Source organism: Polyodon spathula, chromosome 5, assembly GCF_017654505.1.
Source record: "Polyodon spathula isolate WHYD16114869_AA chromosome 5, ASM1765450v1, whole genome shotgun sequence".
NCBI lineage: Eukaryota > Metazoa > Chordata > Actinopteri > Acipenseriformes > Polyodontidae > Polyodon > Polyodon spathula.
Genome location: NC_054538.1, coordinates 29,323,901 through 29,345,383, shown reverse-complemented (window position 1 = coordinate 29,345,383; position 21,483 = coordinate 29,323,901). Strand labels below are relative to the sequence as shown.

Below are 21,483 nucleotides of genomic sequence, written 5' to 3'. Positions count from 1 at the left end.
TGTTATTTTAATTATAACAGCTACAAAACAAATGTACAGCTTGTATATGGACGAGCTCGGTTTTGAGCATTTTAACATCCTGCATAGTGGTTACATCTACAGCAGTTATAACATACATGTGTTAAGCGGACCTGATTTCTCAAACATATTCACAGCATGATCTGAATATAACATTGCAGTTCAGTGCTGCTTCAGAAAAGCAGTGTTATACATATAATTTCTATCAGTCCACCAACCCCCCTAGCCTCCTTATCTCCAAAATATCTGCATTATTGAATGTTATCATACATGTAAAGATTTGGCTGTGAATGTTGAGGGACAGATGTAAAATACATTATATATATATATATATATATATATATATATATATATATATATACACACACACACACACATATATATATAAACAAAAAAAAAAAAAAACAGGGTAATCAAATATTCAAATTTTCAGTGGGTAGATTTAAACTTGAGTAACATAAGCATGTCCCCTGGCTCAAGACATGATAACATTATTCGGAAGATCAAAACTCTAAATGTTACTTTAACCCAAAAAATTAAGAAAAAAAAGAGGGTGAAAAATAAACAAAAACTAAAATAAAAAGAACTCTGTGGGAAGTTTAAAATCAAATTTTTTTTTAAAACTGTAGATATTTAAGCTGTATTTATTCTGCCTTTATTTCGCAGTGTATTCCTAATATACCTATGGTGGCTGCCTTTTTTTCCCCACACATGGTTTTAATACATTTATTTGTCTTGTTTATGATATTTGCACCTAATGTACATCTTAAAACAGAAAACCTTGTGATTCACTGTAGCCTCTTAATGCAAACTTTACATCCAATTAAAGAAACAAAGAATGTGCCACATTGGGATCTGAATCTTGGTTTTCGTCCACCGTCAATATGCCACATTTCATATTGTATAAACATAAAAATCAAGATACTTGTAAATCAAATATTGACTAATTTATATTTATAGCATGCATATTTTATTCATTCTGTTACCATGGCAACAAACCCCTAAACTGGAAACAATACATCCTGATATTAGTTACTAGTTACGTTCCTATGTAGGAACGTGGCTAACATTTTGCTCATATTAGACTCTTTATGTCATCACCTTCTTCAGTGTGCAGTGCCTGTCCACAATGTCAACAGCTGCCCTATCTATCAGTAATTAAAACAAGCACTGGAAAGCGGACAATAGGCTACATTCAAAACAAAGATATGGACGATTAAAAAAAAAATATGAGGTTCACAGCAATAACAGGGAGTGGGAGAAACAAGTGAACGCCACCAGATCCCTGAAAAAGACCTTCGGAATTTCATCTCCTCAGTTAAAAAAAAAAAATAAGGGGACAACTCTGAACCAAGTTCTCTCCGAAGCATTAACAGTGTTAACCGTTACCTGCGCAGACATAATGAATGCAGCATTTCCCAGAGCAGCCCAGTACAAAAGAAACTCTCAGCCAAACAAAATCAGCTTAAGAAAGAAGGTAAAGACAACCAGGTTTAAGAAGCACAGAATATATAAAATAATATAGGTCAGAATATATAACCACACAAACTAATGTCTCTGGTTGATTCTGAGCTAGTACTGCACTCATGGCTGTGCTTTATTCATTATTCATATATGTGCCAGAAGCCCAGCAATGCTTGTTCTGGAACTGCAGCATGATTGATAGAACAGGATTACGGGCAGTTTAAAGCCCCACATGACTTCAATGCAATGGAGAATGACTCCCATTCTTAAACACACAAAGACTTTACAAACACAGCTTCCAGAATCTTAGTGGACACATTCATTCTCAACAGGAAAAAACAGTTACAAGCACAATTTGCATTGTCTTACATTATATAATAATCTGACTTTGGCATTTACTGTTAGTTCAGTTTGCTTGATCAAGTCGTGTCTTTTCCTATTTCCATTTTGTACACAACAATTGCTCCCCCCCCCCCTTTTTTTTTTTTTTTTAAAACGGGACACCGGACATTTTCATATTTGCAGCCGTTGTCTTAGCGTGACCGAGACTTTATGACCCACTCTGCATTGGGATTCAAGTGGTACAGATCCTTCATGTAGGTTTCATCATTCAGGCAGCGCGCTCCTGACGGAAGAGCAGAGGAAACAATTAATAAAAAAATTAAAAAAAAAAAAACACAGCAGAGGCTTAGGCTGGAGCATAATTATCTAGTCCAGTGGTTCTTTTTTTTTTACGAGAATACTAACATTTTAGTAGAACAAAAGGACATAGATTCAAAAAGGTTGAGAATCTCGTAAGTGGAGATGTTGGGGGGAAAAAACTGCTTCTGTACAGGTCTTGGTTAAATGATTACTACACTAAGGGACGGGGGAAAAAATCCTTTTCAGCTCTCATTCCCTATTGTTTTTAATAAGGCTTCTGTATGATTCTAATTAACCTGGAATGGCTCAAACTGCTATAAAATGGGAGTCTTATTTCCATCCCTTAAAACAATGTTGCAGAGTATTTGGCACAGTTCCAATTTGAATGTACAAAATAACCGGTGCAATAACTAATGTATCTGTGTTAAGTACTAAAATAGCACCTACATATTTTAAAATACTGCATATAGTCATATACAATAATTTGGTTGTTGAATCTCGGCACTGGACAACAGATTTCAATAGCAAATAATTACAAAATAGCACACTTACCAATATTGCCTCCTATTTCATACAAACATAAGTCTTCCCTCTTGATGGCAACAGTTCTGCAATAAATAAAATTGCACATTTTGATATTTTCTTATTTATAAATGGATTATTAAAACATATATAATAATTGGAACTTTGGATTTTCCAAACTGACTTTCTAATTCTCACAGATGTGTAAATTCCTCATTTTTCTCAAAAGGTAAAATAACAACAACTTTTGAGGGTGAAAAAAATGCCTTAAAAGTTACATACCTTCTGTGTTCCTTTCTATTTTTGTAAATTTAACAGGTGTTTTTTTTTTTCCTTAGAAAATAGTCATTAACCTTAATTGGACTAAAAGGTTTTGAAAACCTTTATAATTGTAGTATTTTAAAAGCATCCTGCTAGTTTTCTTGTTCATTTCTCAAATAATGGTGATATGGCTTCGTGGACATATCAAATGGTTCATTGTAAAATCATTCATACAGTTATCTGACTTGGCAGTCTGCCACAGCTGAAATCACTCATTTTAAGGATCATGAAAAAATAGAACATGATCCTTTAACTCAATAAGTGACCTAACCAAGTTTCATTACATAGTAGTAAGTTCTCTAAAGTAAATACTGTACATTAAAAGTCTATACTACTGGTGTTTGTAATAACCAAAGCCATCATTATTATGAAGAAATAGATTACCATGACCTACATCTACTGCATGCAAGCATATACTGTGTGTGTGTGTGTGTGTCTATATATATATATATATATATATATATAATATATATATATATATATATATATATAATATATTTATATATATATCTTCCTGGACCTATGAATCATTTCCGGAATCTACTGATATAGAATTCCACAGATTCCTGGAACTCTCAATAATTTGTGGTAAAGACTGTTAGAACAGTGTTTAATCACAATTCTAAATCATGGAATGCCCTTCAGCCAATCAGCCTAATTTACAAAACACTAAGCACCTATAGGTTTGTTGACAATATAATACAACAGTTGAAGCAAGGGGGATTGTAAAATAAACTGTATCTTTTATTGGAGGCATTTATATGCTGTAGAATATGTTCATGTGGTGACACCATAAGTTATAGACATGGTCAGAAAACGTAATATCTTACTAAAAACCATTACAATTCCTTGAATAAAAAAGGCACAAGTGACACAACTAGGCTTCAATTCTTTGTCCTTATAGTAGATAAAAACACCTGGACTCATTTTCAGATGGCAGAAGAGCTCACAGCTGTTCCTATTATGGCAGTGTAGGCTCCAACAGAATACATGTTGATAACAAACATAATTGTGGTTTAAGGCATACTTTTACCTTAAATAAAAAAGAAAGACTACTTAAACCAATTCTGACCTGATTTGGCTGAGAAAACTGGCCAGTACATCACTAGCTTTTAGATCCTCCTTCAACTGTATTGCCATGGAAACCTTGGAGAACTGTGGTGCCTGCACCTTTATAACTCCCTGAAGAGTGTCAGTCTACAAAACAGACATTTAAAAAAAAAAAATCAAAACAATTATTATACAGTACCGGTGATACTTAAGTTTAGGGGGGAAACTTATTTTTAATCACATAACAGATAAGATAGTGAAGGTTCTTTAACACTGTTCTTATATGATTATTCTGAATTTGAGAATGTCAAACAAGACATGTTCTGAGTAGTTTTAACCTGTTTCTGTGAAACCAACTGATCAACGAATGTATCCTCTTTATATGTTGCTTATGGGAGCATTCCAAGTTCCTATGTAACAGAAAGTAGCCATATACCTGTCACATTTCAATTTCACCTTTTGTTGCCTTATAGCATGGAATTAAAATGCACATATATATATATATATATATATATATATAATATATATATATATATATATATATATATATATATTTAATATATCATATAAGTAATACTACCTCACAACTTCTAAGTGAAAAGAATATTCTAGAAATTTGTAGAAAATTAATTAAAAATAAAAACTGAAATAGCTTGGTTGGATAAGTGTCCATACCCCTTGTAATAGCAATCCTAAATTAGCTCAAAATTACACACCAAGTTAAGTGGCCTCCACCTCTGTTAAATTGTAGTGATTCACAAGATTTCAGGATAAATTCAGCAGTTCCTGTAGGTTCCCTCTGCTGGGTAGTTCATTTCAAAGCAAAGATTTAACCATGAGCACCAAGGCGCTTTCAAAAGAACTCTGGGAGTTGTTGAAAGGCACAGATCAGGGGATGGGTATAACAAAAAAATCAAAGGCCTTGAATATCCCTTGGAGCACAGTCAAGATGATTATTAAGAACTGGAAGGTATATGGCACCACCAAGACCCTGCCTAGACCAGGCCGTCCCTCCAAACTGGATGACCGAGCAAGAAGGAGACTGATCAGAGAGGCTACCAAGAGGCCAATGGCAACTTTGCAAGAGCTACAGGCTTTTATGGCCAAGACTGGTCAAAGTGTGCATGTGACAACAATATCCCAAGCACTCCACAAATCTGGCCTGTATGGTAGGGTGGCAAGAAGGAAGCCATTACTCAAGAAAGCCCACCTTGAATCCCATTTGAAGTATGCAAAAAAATTCAGGAGAAGGAGATGTGGCAAAACGTTTTGTGGTCTGATGAAACTAAAATTGAACATTTTGGTCTAAATGCAAAGCATTATGTTTGGAGCAAACACAACACAGCGCAAACCCAAAGAACACCATGCCTACTGTGATGCTTGGTGGTGGCAGCATCATGTTATGGGGATGTTTCTCATCGGCAGGGACTGGGGCACTTGTCAGGATAGAAGGGAAAATGAATGGAGCAAAGTACAGAGAAGACCTTGAGGAAAACCTGCTGCCCTCTGCAAGAAAGCTGAACCTGGGAAGGAAGTTCACCTTTCAGCATGACAACGACCCAAAGCACACAGCCAAAGGTACACTGGAGTGGCTAAGGAACAAAAAGGTAAATGTCCTTGAGTGGCCCAGTCAGAGCCCCGACCTAAATCCAATCAAAAATGTGTGGCATGACTTGAAGATTGCTGTCCATCAACGCTTCCCAAGGAACTTGACAGAGCTTGAACAGTTTTGTAAAGAAGAATTGTCAAATATTGTCAAACTTTTTTCACCTTAACAGTGTGGAGTATGGTGTGTAGATAAGTGGAAAAAAAATCTCACACACCTTTGTTTATATTTGTGATTGTACAATACAAACTTATTACCCACTGACACAACCGTTGCTGGAATATTGTAATTTACTTATGTCGTTTCTATAAGGTTGTGTGCAGGCAGCTTTTTCATGATTGCATCTGTAGTATTTGCAGATATTAGTGATCTTACATAATAAATGCTGAGTCTACTGGTAAATATTATAAACGCTGGGGCAATTTATTTGAAGCGTTATGGTATGTACATTTACGCCCGATGTGCACAGACCCTGTCTGTTTCGATACGCAGCTGGTCAGAAAGCCTGCATAGTACAGTATTCTAAAAAAAAAAAAAAAAAAGAGAAGAATGCTACGTTTGTGTGAAAGGACCTTTAAGTTGTGTACTCTAAAGTAACACTTAAACTTGCCAGTCAAAAGCAATAGTCTTTATATTATTGGTTTTGGTGTACTATTTAAAAGCTCTTGTGGACATTATTTGGTGACCTTTCCGTGAATTCTTGTTTTTTTTCCGGCAACTCACCTGTGAAACGTACAAATAAATCACTATGCCAAAATCGTATCCTTAGTCATGATAAAATAGGCATGTTAAAGATTTGTGAGTATAGTAACAAACACAGTACCACATTCCTCCACTAGATGGTGGTGTCCTTCCTCAGACTTCACAAAGCAATCCTTTGACATTTCACCTACAGTATAGAACTAGTACCTTTCTCTGTGACACAAACTGTCTAACAAGATCATTTGTAATATATTGTGATGATGCCAAGCAGGACACATGGTATTGCTTTTTTAAATGGTTTTGGTTGAAACAGCAATCTCCATTCTAATTTGAGCCAAACTATTAGTTTGAGAATGCTTTAAAATCACTTTGAGCTAAATACACATTTACCTTTGGTATGGCATATTCTCGGTATTCTACTGTGATTGAGATGATATATATATATATATATATATATATATATATATATATATATATATATATATATATATATATATATATATATATATATATCTCTCTCTCTCTCTCTCTCTCTCTCTCTCTCTCTCTCTCTCTCTCTCTCTCTCTCTCTATATATATATATATATATATATATATATATATATATATATATATATATATATATATATATATATATATTACTGCACATAGTACTTTACAACACATGTTAGATGTTACCATGTATACGAAACTAAATTGGCTCACTTCGGTTGTGCTCCTGTCCTGTTTCTCATGCTTCTCCCGATCATAAGCCATCTTCTTCAGCAATTTCTTCATAGCTTTATCCTTGGACATTTTCTTCTGGTTTTCACTGTTTTGCTTTCTTACTTGATTCATAAGAAATTTGGGTATCTAAAATACAGGAGACACAAACGCATTACACATATTGCAGCTTGGCTACAATACAATGTTCTGAGGAAGGTTTGTAGCCATGATAATTATTTTGAATCCTAGCTCAGAATTAGAGGTATTTACAGTATAATGGGTGGTGTGTCATTTGTAGCACCAAGACTCGAGCATAACCTCACCCTCCCAGATACTGAAAAGGCAGCCCCAGACCAACCTAGAAACAAGACTACTGTATATACCCAGCCACCCCTGTTTAGCACTCTTAAAAGATGCCACTTAAAAAGGTATACTTGTTTGCTCTGTTTTTGTTTTCAGAATGCAGAATAAAATCATTTATTAAATTTTCAGACTGTATGGAGCTGGCCTAAGATTTACAAAAATATGACACGCGGTTCCAACAAGAAACGGGCTATGAATCACGTAATGAGAATGCAAATAGATTCATGTTTATTGAAATAATGTGCAGACCATCCCCCTGGTATTGAAAAGAAAAAAAAAAAGCCATGTGTTTTTCTGAGTACTCTGTACTCCATCACAGAAGCACCCAAGTGCAAATAACGCATTTCATGTTAATTTACTTCAAGCAAGCTCTGACAACAGCTAAAAAAAGACCAGTAGCTAGTCTCCCCTGTCCAAACTGGCATTGCCATAGGCACGATGAGGTATGACCCTTAGGCATAATTTACACTGGAGACATGTTGCCCTCACATTGCAGCAGAGATAAAACCTTTATTCCTCAATCACTTATTTGCATAATCCCTTTTTAGTATAGCAGTCTCTACTAGGACCAAGCGGAAATGACAATCAACTGTGGCAGCATTGGTGGAGCTGAAGCAGAGTCTGGTTGTAAAGAATGTATTTTTTTTTTTTTTCATTGTGAAATTTCTCAATCATGACAGTTTCCGACATCTACGGTCTCAGTACTATAAAAAACATTTTCTAATTTGAACATTGGGATCATAGAGTGTCTGCGAAATGCCTCAGAAGGAGGACTTCAAAGCTGAAAAGGTGCAAATCTGAGCTAAATTACATTTTTTAAAGTTTATTTGTAATTGTATTATTATATGCAACTTAGATAGAATAATCTTTATGCATGCCCCAGCTACAGAAACTCCCCTCCCCCACTTCTGAAACAGAAGTTATGCCACTGGTATGATCAAATAGGCTTGGCTCAAAGGGAAGCATTTTTTAAATATGCTTTTACACAATGCAATACATTAATGTGTTTCAACTTGGTCTTGACATTAAACACGAGGACATATTCTGTTTTTGTACCACTACTTACCAACCAGAGAAGGTTCTGGTATCTTATCAGCAAACGCATGAGGTTTGCTGTTCCGGTAGCCATTGCAAACTCCTGTTGTTCTCCGCCCTTGGAACGAAATCCTTTGAACATAAAGAGGTTGGGTGCCATTACAACAGCAATGTTGTTCAACGTCATTTTATTCTTCTCCTTGTGGTCTATTACTCTCTGGAGAAATTCCAGCAGGGTCTAGAATATAAAAAGACAAAAGTATTGCATTAGGTAATGACACTTCCTCTGCAGTTCTTTCATGAACTTTCAGTTTTGAACGACCACATTTTAACTAATCATTTTTGGGTGGAAATCCTCCGAAACAAGCTTTAAAAAAACTAGAAATGGGAGTTTTCGGATTGTCATGTCTGATTTGATGGTTTGTAAACAAAAGTAAAATGTTTTATGTGAAAAAATATTCATCATTAATCTGTATCAGGAGAATCATAGAATACAGCTATGTACCAGCTGTTAATAATCTTAACATGTATGGTCTGCATCATTGATATAGCGAAAGAATAAACCATTTTTACTTGACAACACTGGTAATCACACTAAAAAAAAAAAAACTAGTATGAAAAGACACTAATTCAAAGCTTACCTCCTCAATACCCCAAAAACAAATGACAGCAGTATGGCAGCCAGGTGCTTATTGAACGCTAAGGGCAGTTAGGATTTGATTTACTGAATCCTAACCTGTGTAGTACCTTTAGAGTGTCCCTATTTGGCTCTGGGAGAAAAAGCACCAGAAGATTCAGGGCCTGAAGTTGCTGCTTTCTTGTAGGTAGTTCTGTTAAGAAAATGCAAATTTTACAAGCATGTCATTCAATTACAGGTAGTTCACTATTTGCATATGTTTGTTTTGTACAGCCTAGGCAAATGAAAGCCTAAAAAAAAAAAAAAACATTTATCAACAAGGGCTTAAGGTTTACAGGATGTCCAAATGTGTGTGTGTGTGTGTTTTAAACTGTACAGGGCACTATGAAATAAATGGCAATAAATATAAATACATACACAAAAGTAACCTTACTTTGCACTGTAATGAAAGCGTTGAGGTATTCAACGGTGAGAAGTGGGTGTGGCAGTTCCCGGATGAATAATTTCAGTAAACTTGCCGCATCGTGCTGCTTTACACTGTCCCAGGCAAACGTCCCTTCATAGAACTTAGCTTCTAAATCTTGGCAAAGACTCTAGGAACCATGATTGATAAAAAAAAAAGAACACATTTATTTTATTGCTATATAAAAAATAATCCTGAATACCAGTCAAAATGTATCTTTTTGGTTTACAAATAATACTACTGTGTTAATTCATGCTTAAAGTGCAACTTGGTATGGGTATGAAATATCACATCAATATTAACCAATTAATTTTCCTCATTAAATTCACTTTGTACAAAACTTTCATGCATCCCACCTCAGTGAATTATTATATTTAAAAGCAACCTTGTGGCCTCTTTTCTTCTCTCAAACATAACCTCTCCTGCGTAACCATCAGCCCCCCTGGTTTAATCTTCCAAAAGGGAAATCGCTTTTGAACAAATCTTTGGGCCCCATTCACAAAGTAAAAACTGGTAAAATACCTTGACTCTTGTTGCAGATCCTGGTATTCGCAGGAGGCCTTCTGTATCCAGCCCCTCCTCTTTTATGTGAGAAATGAGCTGAGAGGTCAAACCACAGTAAGATGACATCACTAAACTAAGTCAAGCATACTGAAGAAGATAATATCTAATTAACAATCTAGTTAAGAGAAATGTGGGACTTTAATTAAAAAAAAACACCACCACCACTCACCACATCCAGACATAATAAAGCAGTTATTAATTGGGGTGTTCAGAGTAACAAGTATAAAGAAATATCTATAATGAGTATGTCAGTTATTTCAGACTACAGTAATAGACAATTACAAAGCTTATTATGACATTTCTTTCAGGGCACTTCAAGGTTTACCCTTTCCACTTGAAGTTTATATAAAAAAAAAAAAAAAAAAAAAAAAACAGAAACACTTTACGGCATCAAAACGTTAAAAAAATCCATTTACTTAAATCTCAGGCGGAAAAGTCACTCCCCCCTTTTTGAGATTTCAGTTTTAGGAAAACACCTTTTCTGTGTTTAAATACTTTCTTTTTTTTTTCCCTACATGCTCAATACCGATAAATAAAGAAGGATGCATAGGCTTAGTTTCAAAATAACTCTTGTTTGCAACATTTTGTTCCTTTAATAATTTTACAGTGTTGATTTTTGTTTGTTTTTTCAACTCCTAGAAACTCTTCAGTTCATAAAAATGTCAAAAAATGTAAAAAATAATAATTAACAGAGCGTTAAATCAAGTCACCCCACATCACATCTGTATTAACCTACCAGTATTTTATAATAGTGTATCAAGTACCAAAACAAGTTCAAAAACATTTCTTTGCTTTACTGAACATTTCTTTCCAAAACCATACATAGACAATAGTTCCCGCTGTATTGGCTTTTACAAATGTGTTGTATTAATTCAAATTTAAAACAGTGCTGCTTGCATCAATTAAAAAAGCAAAAAATAAATAAAAGTAAAACTAAACAGTGCACCATCTAACCAGTAAACAAAAATTTTAGTGTTACACACAGTGCAATACAATTGCATTCAATTTCCAGCTGTACAAATACATTCATTTAGTTTTGTTAATCAGAACCCTAACCATACACATACTTAACAAGTCTACCACTTATAGAACAAGTTACAGTATGTATTAAAGTCATTCAAAGAACTCCATTCAAACATAATGTTTTCTGCATCGGGCCATAAACACTTTCCTCCTCTATCGCCTCGTTTTTCTTTTGCGATTTTAAGTTTGTCTTTGTTTCCTCCAGTCATGCTTTGTGATTAACATGTACTTCGACAAATTTAACAACCCACAATTTCAAACCTGTTGAGTAGCATTTTCGTTTTTTGTCTGTCTGCCCTACTTTATCCAGTCTCAGCTACCTGCATTAGCATTGCAGTTACAACCAACGGAAGTGTACTACTCAGCTTTCTAAAGTATAGCGGTTTGCTATGGATCCCAGGGACAGGTTAAGTCTGAAAGTTGACAAATCAATTGCTCGGGAGGGTGGGAATAAGGAAATTCATAAAGACTAACAGCTATTACTACAGCCATGGCTGTAGTAATCCCATTGTGGCACTGATACAGTTGCACCGGTGTATTAGTCGCTCCCCCCTTTTAAAAGCTTTAAGACTTATGCAACTTTATTTTACTGTATTTGATAGGATGAAGAAATCCACATGCAGGCTACCCCAATTAAGTGTGTATCATTTAAGTATATACCCTGCCTAAGTGTATTAAATTCCAAAATCATTACTAGTGCTGCACCATTAAATTTACCCCGGTTAAGTGCAATACTTTAAGTGCATATCCCAGTTTTATTGTATAGTGGTATACTTTTTATACAGTTAACTGAGCATGTGGATTGCGAACAGATGCTTTCAATACATTCCCACACTAAAATGGCTGTATAGAAGGAACCTGAAAGACTTATGTTTCATTAAGACTGTAAAGGACTATGATGTGTTTAAATGGACACACCATTTGTTAAAAGGTACCGCCATAAGTGTTTGTTCAATTTTCAAGTAGGCTAAAAGTACATTGGATATGTGAAGAGACTATCAGTGAATACAGTTTTCAGAGTGAATATGGTAAATTATCTGCAGCGTACATATAGCATTTAAGTAACAACTATGTCCATTTAATTATTGAAAGTAAAAAGGGGATATTTTGTGAAAATGCATCACTGTGCATTGTATATCATTTACTGTACAATTAAATAAAATTCATTACACAATTATGGTTCTGTTATTTCTTATTCAAGTAAAATAACTGTTGGCCTGATTTATGTGAAGCTTCAAAGAAGTGGTAAATACATGTATAGAAATATTCGTGAAAAACAGGTTATATACACTTAAGTGGGTTAGATACATATTATCCAAATATACAACATTGGGACTTACACACACACACACACACACACACACACACACTCTCACAAGTGACAGTATTTTTAATAGCAGGCACTTACTTTTTGCAATATAAGTGGGACCTTGGTACCTGGCACTTTCTTCTGATCCTGCTCAAGTAAAACTGTAAGTGGAACACCGAACAAGCCAGATTCTACAGAAAAGAAAACCAATGCATTGTAAGATGCAATGTATTGTACTGAAACACAGCAGTAGGAATAGCTGGTGCAATTAGTAAAGCTTTAAGCAGACTGTTTTCATAAATGACACACTATCTGGCCCAAAATAATGGCCTTAATAAAATGGGAAGGGCCACATATTGTGGCTCTTGGCGCTTTGAGTGGACACAGGCTTTTCCAGAGGTGAAGGTTTCTGAGATTTCAACTGCTGCAGCATATCTGTTGCTTGTTACAATACTGGATGTACAGAAACAATGCTGTCACTGAGATCTTTCTGCTTTCACATGAAATGTTAACTGAGCTCATAACGTAATTGTGCAAACACTGTAGACTACGAGGTTCACATTTTACTTATATTCTGTAATATTTTTCATGGTCAGTATAGAACGTTTAATGTTCATGAAACCTTTTATATATTGTTGTTAAAGATGCAATTAAACAGGAAATAATTCCCAAAACAGCCCTTTAAAGTTTTTTTTTTTTTGAAAAGAGCCAAATATGCAATTATTGTAAAATCTTACAGTTACCATGACTTTATTGTTTGCATGCTTTAACTGCTTTTTAAAACTGGGTCTTGGAATCCTTGTGTATGTGTGTATATCTCTCTCTCTCTCTCTCTCTCTCTCTCTCTCTCTCTCTCTCTCTCTCTCTCTCTATCTATATATATATATATATATATATATATATAAAATGGTTCACCTTTGATTTTAATTTTCACAGCTTTGTGAGATTTGAAGTCAATTCCAAATGTGTCAAAGAATGCAGTCAGTTCAATCAGTGCTAGAGAGTGGACCTTCTTCATGTCCTGTGAGGCCAGGTCTCCAATCTTTGTTGTACCAGTCTTGTCTTGTGGTATTTTGAAATTCTGTAATAATAATAATAATAATAATAATAATAATAATAATAATAACAACAATAATAATAATAATATACAATGGGCAACCATCAGAGAACAAACATTCCCAATCTCTAATTGGAGACTGTCACACACCAGTTAAACCAGCCAACATGTACAAGAATGAATGTGCAGTGAAAACACACTTGCCATCAACCTCACTTTACCAGCAGGTGTCAATATCAATCCTTTCATACAGGTATACTGCAGAAAGCTATGCATGTATACCCGATAAATTTCCCTAAATACAACATTTCTTGAGAGAGAAACTGTTCTTGACAGCTAGATTAATTATGTAATGCGTAGATAAGTAAAATAGTTAAGTAATAAGAATGAAGAGCCTAATACATGTGCTTATGTTCATGATGCAACTCTGACTACCCCAAGAACAATACCAAAATGACAAGACTGCTGACATTTGTATTTATTGTTTTTAACATAATTCCCACCAACCAAACCCACAGTAAGGAAAATATACTGCATAATACATCTGTAGCAGCCATGAGAAGTGATACGGATTTAAAAAAAAAAAAAAAAACAGAACAAACAATATTTACTTATTTGAAAACTGACAGGTTTATTGAGTGTAATGGTCATAAGGACCTAAGTAGTTTACAAACTACTTAAGTATACTGTATTTTGTATACAGGGCCACTCAGTTTTGTACTGCACCACTCTGTGATTCAATCATTGTTTTGGAGATGAGTTTTGGTACACTGCAATGGAATACTGTTTATCAACCTTAGTTTCCTGGGATGTTGTGCTACTTACAGGTAAGAATGCGTCATCCTCGTTGCCTTGGGGCGCGTTGCTCTTTGATTGATGTTTGAGGCCGGCTGCCTGCTCCGAGAAAGAAATCTCTAAATTGATATCGGTTTCTAATAACGCTGTATCCAAGTTGCTTTTGTCATCCCCACACGTGCTTATCGTTTGTCCTGTGAGGAAAGTAACACAAGTGTATTTGTTTTTGTTGTTGAAGACATTGTTTACCACACACTGTTTTACAATATAGGCCAAACAAAGAAAAATGGTCCTAAATACAATACATTTTCTTACAGCCAGTGCTTAATACAACTCCCTGTGTTGCAGATATGATATCAATAAATACGTTGTCGTAACATTCTTTTTTATAGATGATAAAAGAAATAATACATACAGTTCATCCCAGTACTAATATCTAAATCACAAGCAGTGTGCAATTGACCAATAGTCCTCAGAACAGAAAACTGAAGTGGCAAAATGTCTCTGCTGCACTACTCTGCCCTGGTCCCTGCCTACACACAATGCAAACTCAAGAAGTAACATTATTTAAAATGATGGGTGCTTAAATGGATGAATTATTTTAAACATAACCCTACATACTGTATACCTGCTCTGTCTGTCGTGTTTGTGTTATTTTCAGCAAGAAATTTGACTTTATTTAAAAACACGTAACCATGGGTATTGTTTTTTTTTGTTTTTGGTGTTTTTTGTAAAATTCACTTTGGAATAAAAAACCTTTTTAAACCTGACAATAATATAAAGCATTAGTAAATCATTTGTTAATCATCTGACTGATAGACTCTACATGTATATATGGTAAGGTATGTGTTTATGTAGTAAGTGTTAAAAATGTACAGGCAAGAGGCTTGCAGAAGAATATATTCATACTTTCAGAAAGCATAAGTGGTATAATAAACTTCACAGCCATCCCAAAAACACAGATGACAGTCCTCGGCAGAGCAACCACGTTTGGACACTTAAGATAAATCTGTTCTTACTTGAATAAGGCATAAAGCAAAGGACAGGATTACTTCTGGAACAAAGTTAGCACTTCCCATATTTATTTTTTGAAAGATTGTCTAGGAAACAAACCAAAACAAACAAAGAGATATGGAAAAAGATTCAGTTTCATTTACAGGTTTATTTGGCATTTTAACACTGTAAAAGAAGTAGACACGCGGTGTCATCTGCAGTTAATCATGCATTGCACTTTGGATACTTATGGATGAAGCACTACTTTTGTCTAGGGAGATGAACAAAAGCAGCAGTTTCTTAGCAGCTGGACATTCAAAAGGTCACTACTGCTATGCAAACTTCAGCTTATTCTGAACTTCCCTTTCTGCCCTCCCATTATATATAAAAAAAGTGTCACTTCTAAAGTTATTTACAGCGCAGCACTATTCCTAAATGTAATACTGCCATACTCAGACTTTGTGTAATAAAACTAATTTTAAAACCAAATGAAACATGATGCGATGCCTATACTCCTAGAGGAAAGATGAACAATTATTTAAGTTAAAAAAAAAAAAAAAAAAAGTTTAAGTTTGGGCAGTTAAAACAATATGAATTATTAATAATAAGGTATAACTCTATTACAATATAATTTAAAGGACAGGCTACTTGTGGAAGCTTCACATCACAAAGTAACTATCCTCTTACGACCCAAAGTGCATATAGAAATAATTATGTGTTAATAATGCTTGCATCTTTAAATACATACATATTTTAATCATTGATATTGGAAACTACATTGTTATATATGCAGCTATGCCATTCCTTTTGCACAAAATCTGGAGTGATTATAATTTAAAGAAATACTACTAGGTCACGACTGGAATGGCAATTTCTCTCCGTAAGAAATAGCAAAACTACCATAATGTTCAAGGCCCCAGAGGAGTTCTAAAAAAGGTTAGGATTAATAAAGTGTAGCCTTTTCCACAAATATGTTCCCTTTTGTAACAGCTAAAGACACATACAGATTACACAAGCAATGCCCTGAAAATAATTCAAGTACAATTCTTTGCCGAGGTTAACCAAAATTCAAAAGAACTTTGTTCATTTTTTTTTTAATGATTTTAGGCATCGAGATTTAAAGAGCAAGTAAAAGTTACTTATGTATGAAAAGTAATTACAAAATAATATAGGTAGTTATATTAGAATTTTAAAACCACAAACTTGTCTTAGCACACAGTTAATTTAAAAGTAAGCAAACAGTTTGGTTTTGCAATAATTTATTACACACAAAGAAAGTTGTGAAAGACAGAACCAAAGGAACAGAGACATTATATTTCAGGCACAAAAACAAACAAAGTGTCACAATATATAGATACCATAATAGCAAGTGAGACAGAAGAGCAAAATGTGAAGGGATTTCTAAATTAAAAGTCAAAAGAGAAGCAGTATTACTTGGTAGTAAATCTGAATACAAAAAAGGTATGCCATTAACTCTATTTTGTTTTCTATATGTTTCTTTTGCACTTTGTACCCTCACAGATTTTAAGTTCCTGAGAAATATTCATGGAACTAACCAGTCCTTACATTTATTTTTAGTCTTATAAGATTCTAAGTATATATACTGTAGCAATCTTGGTTAATGCTGGCAGGGGCATCACACGGGGGGAGGGGCAGGAGCGAACCCGCGACCTCTCGCACTAAAGCATAGCGCCGAAATTGCTCTTTTGTACTTTCCCATGGCGCCGTTTCTCATTAACTACCAAGTCCGAGAATAATCAAGGGCATTAATAAATAATACATTTAAAAAAAACTGTGATTTCAAACACTGCTGATTTTACAGTTTTCCGAAGTTTGTTTGTTGCATTTTCTGTAAACATTAATGCAATTTCTCCAGTAATTTGTATTTTCTTTTGTTTTTAATATTTAAGTCTGTTAACTGTTGTTTGACTAAAATAAATACAAATAACAATAATGTGTTGGCATTTACTTGAACAACATAGCTTGAAAGTAAAAGTCCAGTACATAAATATCAAGTAATACGGATATGAAAATAGAAAAACATGGAAACTACTTCAAATTGAAAAAAAAAAGAGTAATGCTGAAATAGAAAATCACTTTGGTGTACAAATTACATACACAAATGGTTTTGGATATTTCTTACTCATTTTATTAATACAGATTAGCACAAACCGACATACACTTCTTTAGGAGATTAGCATGAGCTAAAACAGGAATTCCCTTTTTGACTGGTGCTTGCAGTCTGCCACAAAACACTGCAATACACAGGACTAACTAGAAATCACATAACTAGAAATCACATCAATGTTTGTGTAGTACCCTGGACAAGGGTAAAAGTTATTAACGTGGATTGTATACACTCTATTTAAGACCTTCAATGTAATACTGCTGTAGCTAAATTTTGCCAGAACACGGTCACTACTACCGATGAGACAACTATACAGATGGTGAGTGTGTGGGAGTAAAATGTTTCAATGTGAAAGCAAACACAGAGTTAACCCATTCATTAATGCCTACACTTTTATACTGTGTATCTATCTTTGCACCATGCCCTTTACCACCCTAAAGGGCCTGGATACATAACCGCTTTGCGCAGTAGACAGTTCCACAACAGCGCATCTATACCCATGCATCAGCACGAAAATACCCCCCCCCCCCCCAAGAAGAGGAAGATATTCGTACTGTACATACGTTAGAACACACATTTCCATTTGACTTGAACTTTTTAAAAAGTGAACTTAGACAGTCTTCTAAAAATAACGAACTTAAGTATTTTTACTCAGATGGATAATCCCATTATGTGCTTGAGTATTGTGCATGCATGTTTGTGTGTGTGTGTGTGTACTTTTTATCTGTGGTGCATTTTGTTTGTAAACTGTCAATAATATTACTTAAACTCAGTTTTCCAGCAACCAGTACATCATTTAGCGTAGCTCCCAATGCTGTACAGTTGAAGAGTACTTGACAAAGGTGTATTGCAAGTCATTGTATCAGTTATACCTCAACCATGTCAAACAAGTTTAGTGACGTCCTACATACCATCTGATTTAACATCCTGTTTTCCATTTTCACGTGTCCCAGCAGGCTGTGTTTCCTTAGCATTAGAAATCTTCAAAATAAAAATCAAGCAAACTAGTTCATATATCACATTGGCATTGAGGACATTCTTATTTTGTAAATTAAAATGATCTTTTATCTCAAACATGGACTGTCCTAAATATTTCATCATTTTATTTAATACTAGAACCGCCACAGTTACACTCATAACTAAAACCGCTGCCGAGAGCGATTGTGACGGTCACATTTTATAATATATATATATATATATATATATATATATATATATATATATATATATATATATATATATATATATATATATATATATACACACACACACACTGTAGGTTATATGTAAAATAAAAACATGTATTGTAAAAGGCAGTCAAAATGATTGCTTTGGAGGTTCTTGGTGGGCGGGATTATAACTTTGTTATTTTCATGATCCTGCCTTTCAAATGCTGTCAGGGTATTTAATACATGTATTTAGGAAACATTATTAACAGACATCTCTATAATTATAGACACGCAAAGTAATTTAAATTTGAAAACTTCAAACCGTCAAAATGACTGCCGTGGCGGTTCTACTATTAAGCTAAAAGCTCAGTATGGGCCCCTCTTGGAATGAATCTGTAAAAGCACATAAAAGTTTGGATGCCTCTGGGCTTAATATGCTACTTAATTAGGTTTATTCCGATTTGAGAATGTGAGAATTAAATGAGACAGGTTTTCACATCACTTACAGTAGGAACGTGCCAATTGTATCTGAATTATTGAATATATTGTTCAAAACTTTGTTAAAGAGTTATCTTTTAGTTGTCAGAGCTGGATACAAAAAGTGAGTAGTTTTGGCTACTACGGTAAATGAGCACCTTGCTGCTACTGTACCTTTCCTATTTGTGCACTTGGCAAACCAAAGATGTCCCTGACGTCTGGTACTTGGTGATGCCTGTTCTTTTTCCTCAGGGTCTGAGTAACAGTCTCCACCCTCTTTTGCACAGCTGCCGCCTGTGTGCGGGTTAGTGTGGACAACACGACCATACTTTCCTGAAGATCTCCTGCTGAATCACCAATAAGGTCCGATAGGCCTGCTTCTTTCAGCCACTCCTCCTCCAACTCCCCTTCTGTGCTCCATGCAAGACAAAAGCAGCACATCAATTTCAGTAACGAATGTTACAGAAAATAGGGAACGCCGCTTCACACATGAATACATATGAATATTTAGAGGTTAGGTTATGTATGAAACACAAGTTAAGTAGAATCTAAATAAAAAGAAAAACATGCTATCAATCTTTAAACAATTTTCTTACTTCTTCTTATCAATTTTCTGTGTAGTTCAATTTTCTGTACATTATTTCACTCAGGCGTGTCATGGAACTTGACTTTAAATCTAGACTTTAAACTGACGTGGTGATTAATCACATATACACTGCCTGGATATAATCCTTATTATGGACTTGTACCCAACTAATGGTTGTACCACCACCACCTGTTCACACTGGACAAGTGCTTAGAACGTGTAAATGGGAAATTACAAAATTTAGTCATTCACGTGTCTACATCTTTACACTGAATCTAGTGTAGGTTAGTAAGACAGACTTATCACCAATGCATTCATTTAACATACTGTGAGACATATTATCTGAATATGAAAATAGATGAACGTGTATTTACTTTGACACACTGGATTCATTAATGAAACTGTCCGTCTTGAGCGCACAGATCAAGTCTAAAGAAAAAGGGCTGTTTGAACTTCTAATGACCTACTGATTAGGACTGGCTTCTGACTAATCTCCTGACGACTCAGACTTTACTTACAGAATTCTGATGTGCAACAACATCGTTTTGACGCAACGGAAGACATAAACTACGATTTCCCAGTCACAAAAGGACTATTAAAACATAAAGGACTAGTTTGTTAACCGGCTACACAAATTTTTTCCGTGTTATGTGTTTACTACTGTCAAGAGACTACAAATTCACTTTCTCTGATGTTTATTGAACATCGCGATGTGTAACACATCGAATTTTCTTTAATAAGCTCAAATTTTATATATTCTAAGATTGTCTGCATCATCTTAGTTGAGGAGGAAGCAAGCTGCAAGCGAGTCAACGACCACAAGCGTGTGTGTGTGAGACTGAGGCCCGGCTGGAGGACTGCCGTAAAACTTACAGCGACTGTTATCAGACAAACCAGTCTGGGTCTGCTGTACACCTAAAACCACAGTATCCAAAAGAAACTGTGCCCTGCTACCTGCGTAGCTAAAAGATTCAGCGAAGAGGACAGAGCAGACGGGCGCTGTTGTGGATCCTATACCGAGGACTGAAGACTTTGTTGCAGCTGTTTGTTGATTCTATCGAGAATTGAAAGCTTTGTTGCCGAGTTTGATCCAATGTGGGATTGAAGACTTTGTTGCTGAGAGGAGAGCCTTTTGTACTGGACACTTCAACAGATTGAGTTTCCAAGCCAGCAGACCAAAAGGAACCATTGAGTATAATTCCAGTTGCATTCATGGAACTAAATTAATTAATTGTAACACATTCACATAGAATTGAACTGTTAATTATTTAGTTTGCACACTTTGCGTGTGAAATAACTTTTAGTGAAACTTGATGAAGTAACTATAAGTAATCTACCTCATATTGTTGTATGAAGAATTTCTTTAAAAGTAAACTTGCCATATACTTATACTACTATATATATATATATATATATATATATATATATATATATATATATATATATATATATATATATATATTAATAAGATTGTCTGCATCATCTTAGTTGAGGCTGTGTGCTTGGATGTGGGCGTGTGTGTGTGAGAGAGAGCAAGCTACTAGTCACAGCCTGCTTGCTTGCTTGCTTGCTGCTGCTGGTGTATGAAGTGACAGGCGGTGTCATATTTCAATTGCCTGCTAGTCAAGTTAAGGCAGTGAGACTTCTGAATGGTGTTTGTGCTTAGGAGACTAGATTTACTTTATGACTTTTCTGATTTCTGTTTATTATTTTTGTACTTAATAAAATACTACTATTGATTAACCACTCCTTGTGTCTGCGCGTGAATGTGAGTTCATAGTAAATCCTCCATCTTTGTAACAAGTCAATTAATAGTTAGTAAGAGAACTAATCAACCCAGATAAACACTAAATT

The 21,483-nt window shown here is 34.9% G+C and overlaps 1 protein-coding gene across 1 annotated transcript in view; it reads right to left on the bottom strand.

The window, feature by feature from the left end:
• Positions 1-426: 426 nt before the first annotated feature.
• LOC121315813 (rho GTPase-activating protein 18-like) overlaps positions 427-21,483 on the bottom strand; it is a 36,455-nt gene continuing 15,398 nt past the window's right edge. Inside the window, exons 3-15 of the mRNA XM_041250255.1 lie at positions 19,218-19,453; positions 18,309-18,378; positions 14,307-14,470; positions 13,340-13,505; positions 12,524-12,615; positions 10,051-10,128; positions 9,499-9,658; positions 9,176-9,258; positions 8,460-8,666; positions 7,031-7,177; positions 4,040-4,164; positions 2,677-2,732; positions 427-2,107 (exon numbers count right to left, since the gene is read on the bottom strand). Coding sequence (XP_041106189.1) covers positions 2,016-2,107; positions 2,677-2,732; positions 4,040-4,164; positions 7,031-7,177; positions 8,460-8,666; positions 9,176-9,258; positions 9,499-9,658; positions 10,051-10,128; positions 12,524-12,615; positions 13,340-13,505; positions 14,307-14,470; positions 18,309-18,378; positions 19,218-19,453 — 1,676 coding nt within the window. The 3' untranslated portion in view covers positions 427-2,015. The remainder of the gene's footprint in view (positions 2,108-2,676; positions 2,733-4,039; positions 4,165-7,030; positions 7,178-8,459; positions 8,667-9,175; positions 9,259-9,498; positions 9,659-10,050; positions 10,129-12,523; positions 12,616-13,339; positions 13,506-14,306; positions 14,471-18,308; positions 18,379-19,217; positions 19,454-21,483) is intronic.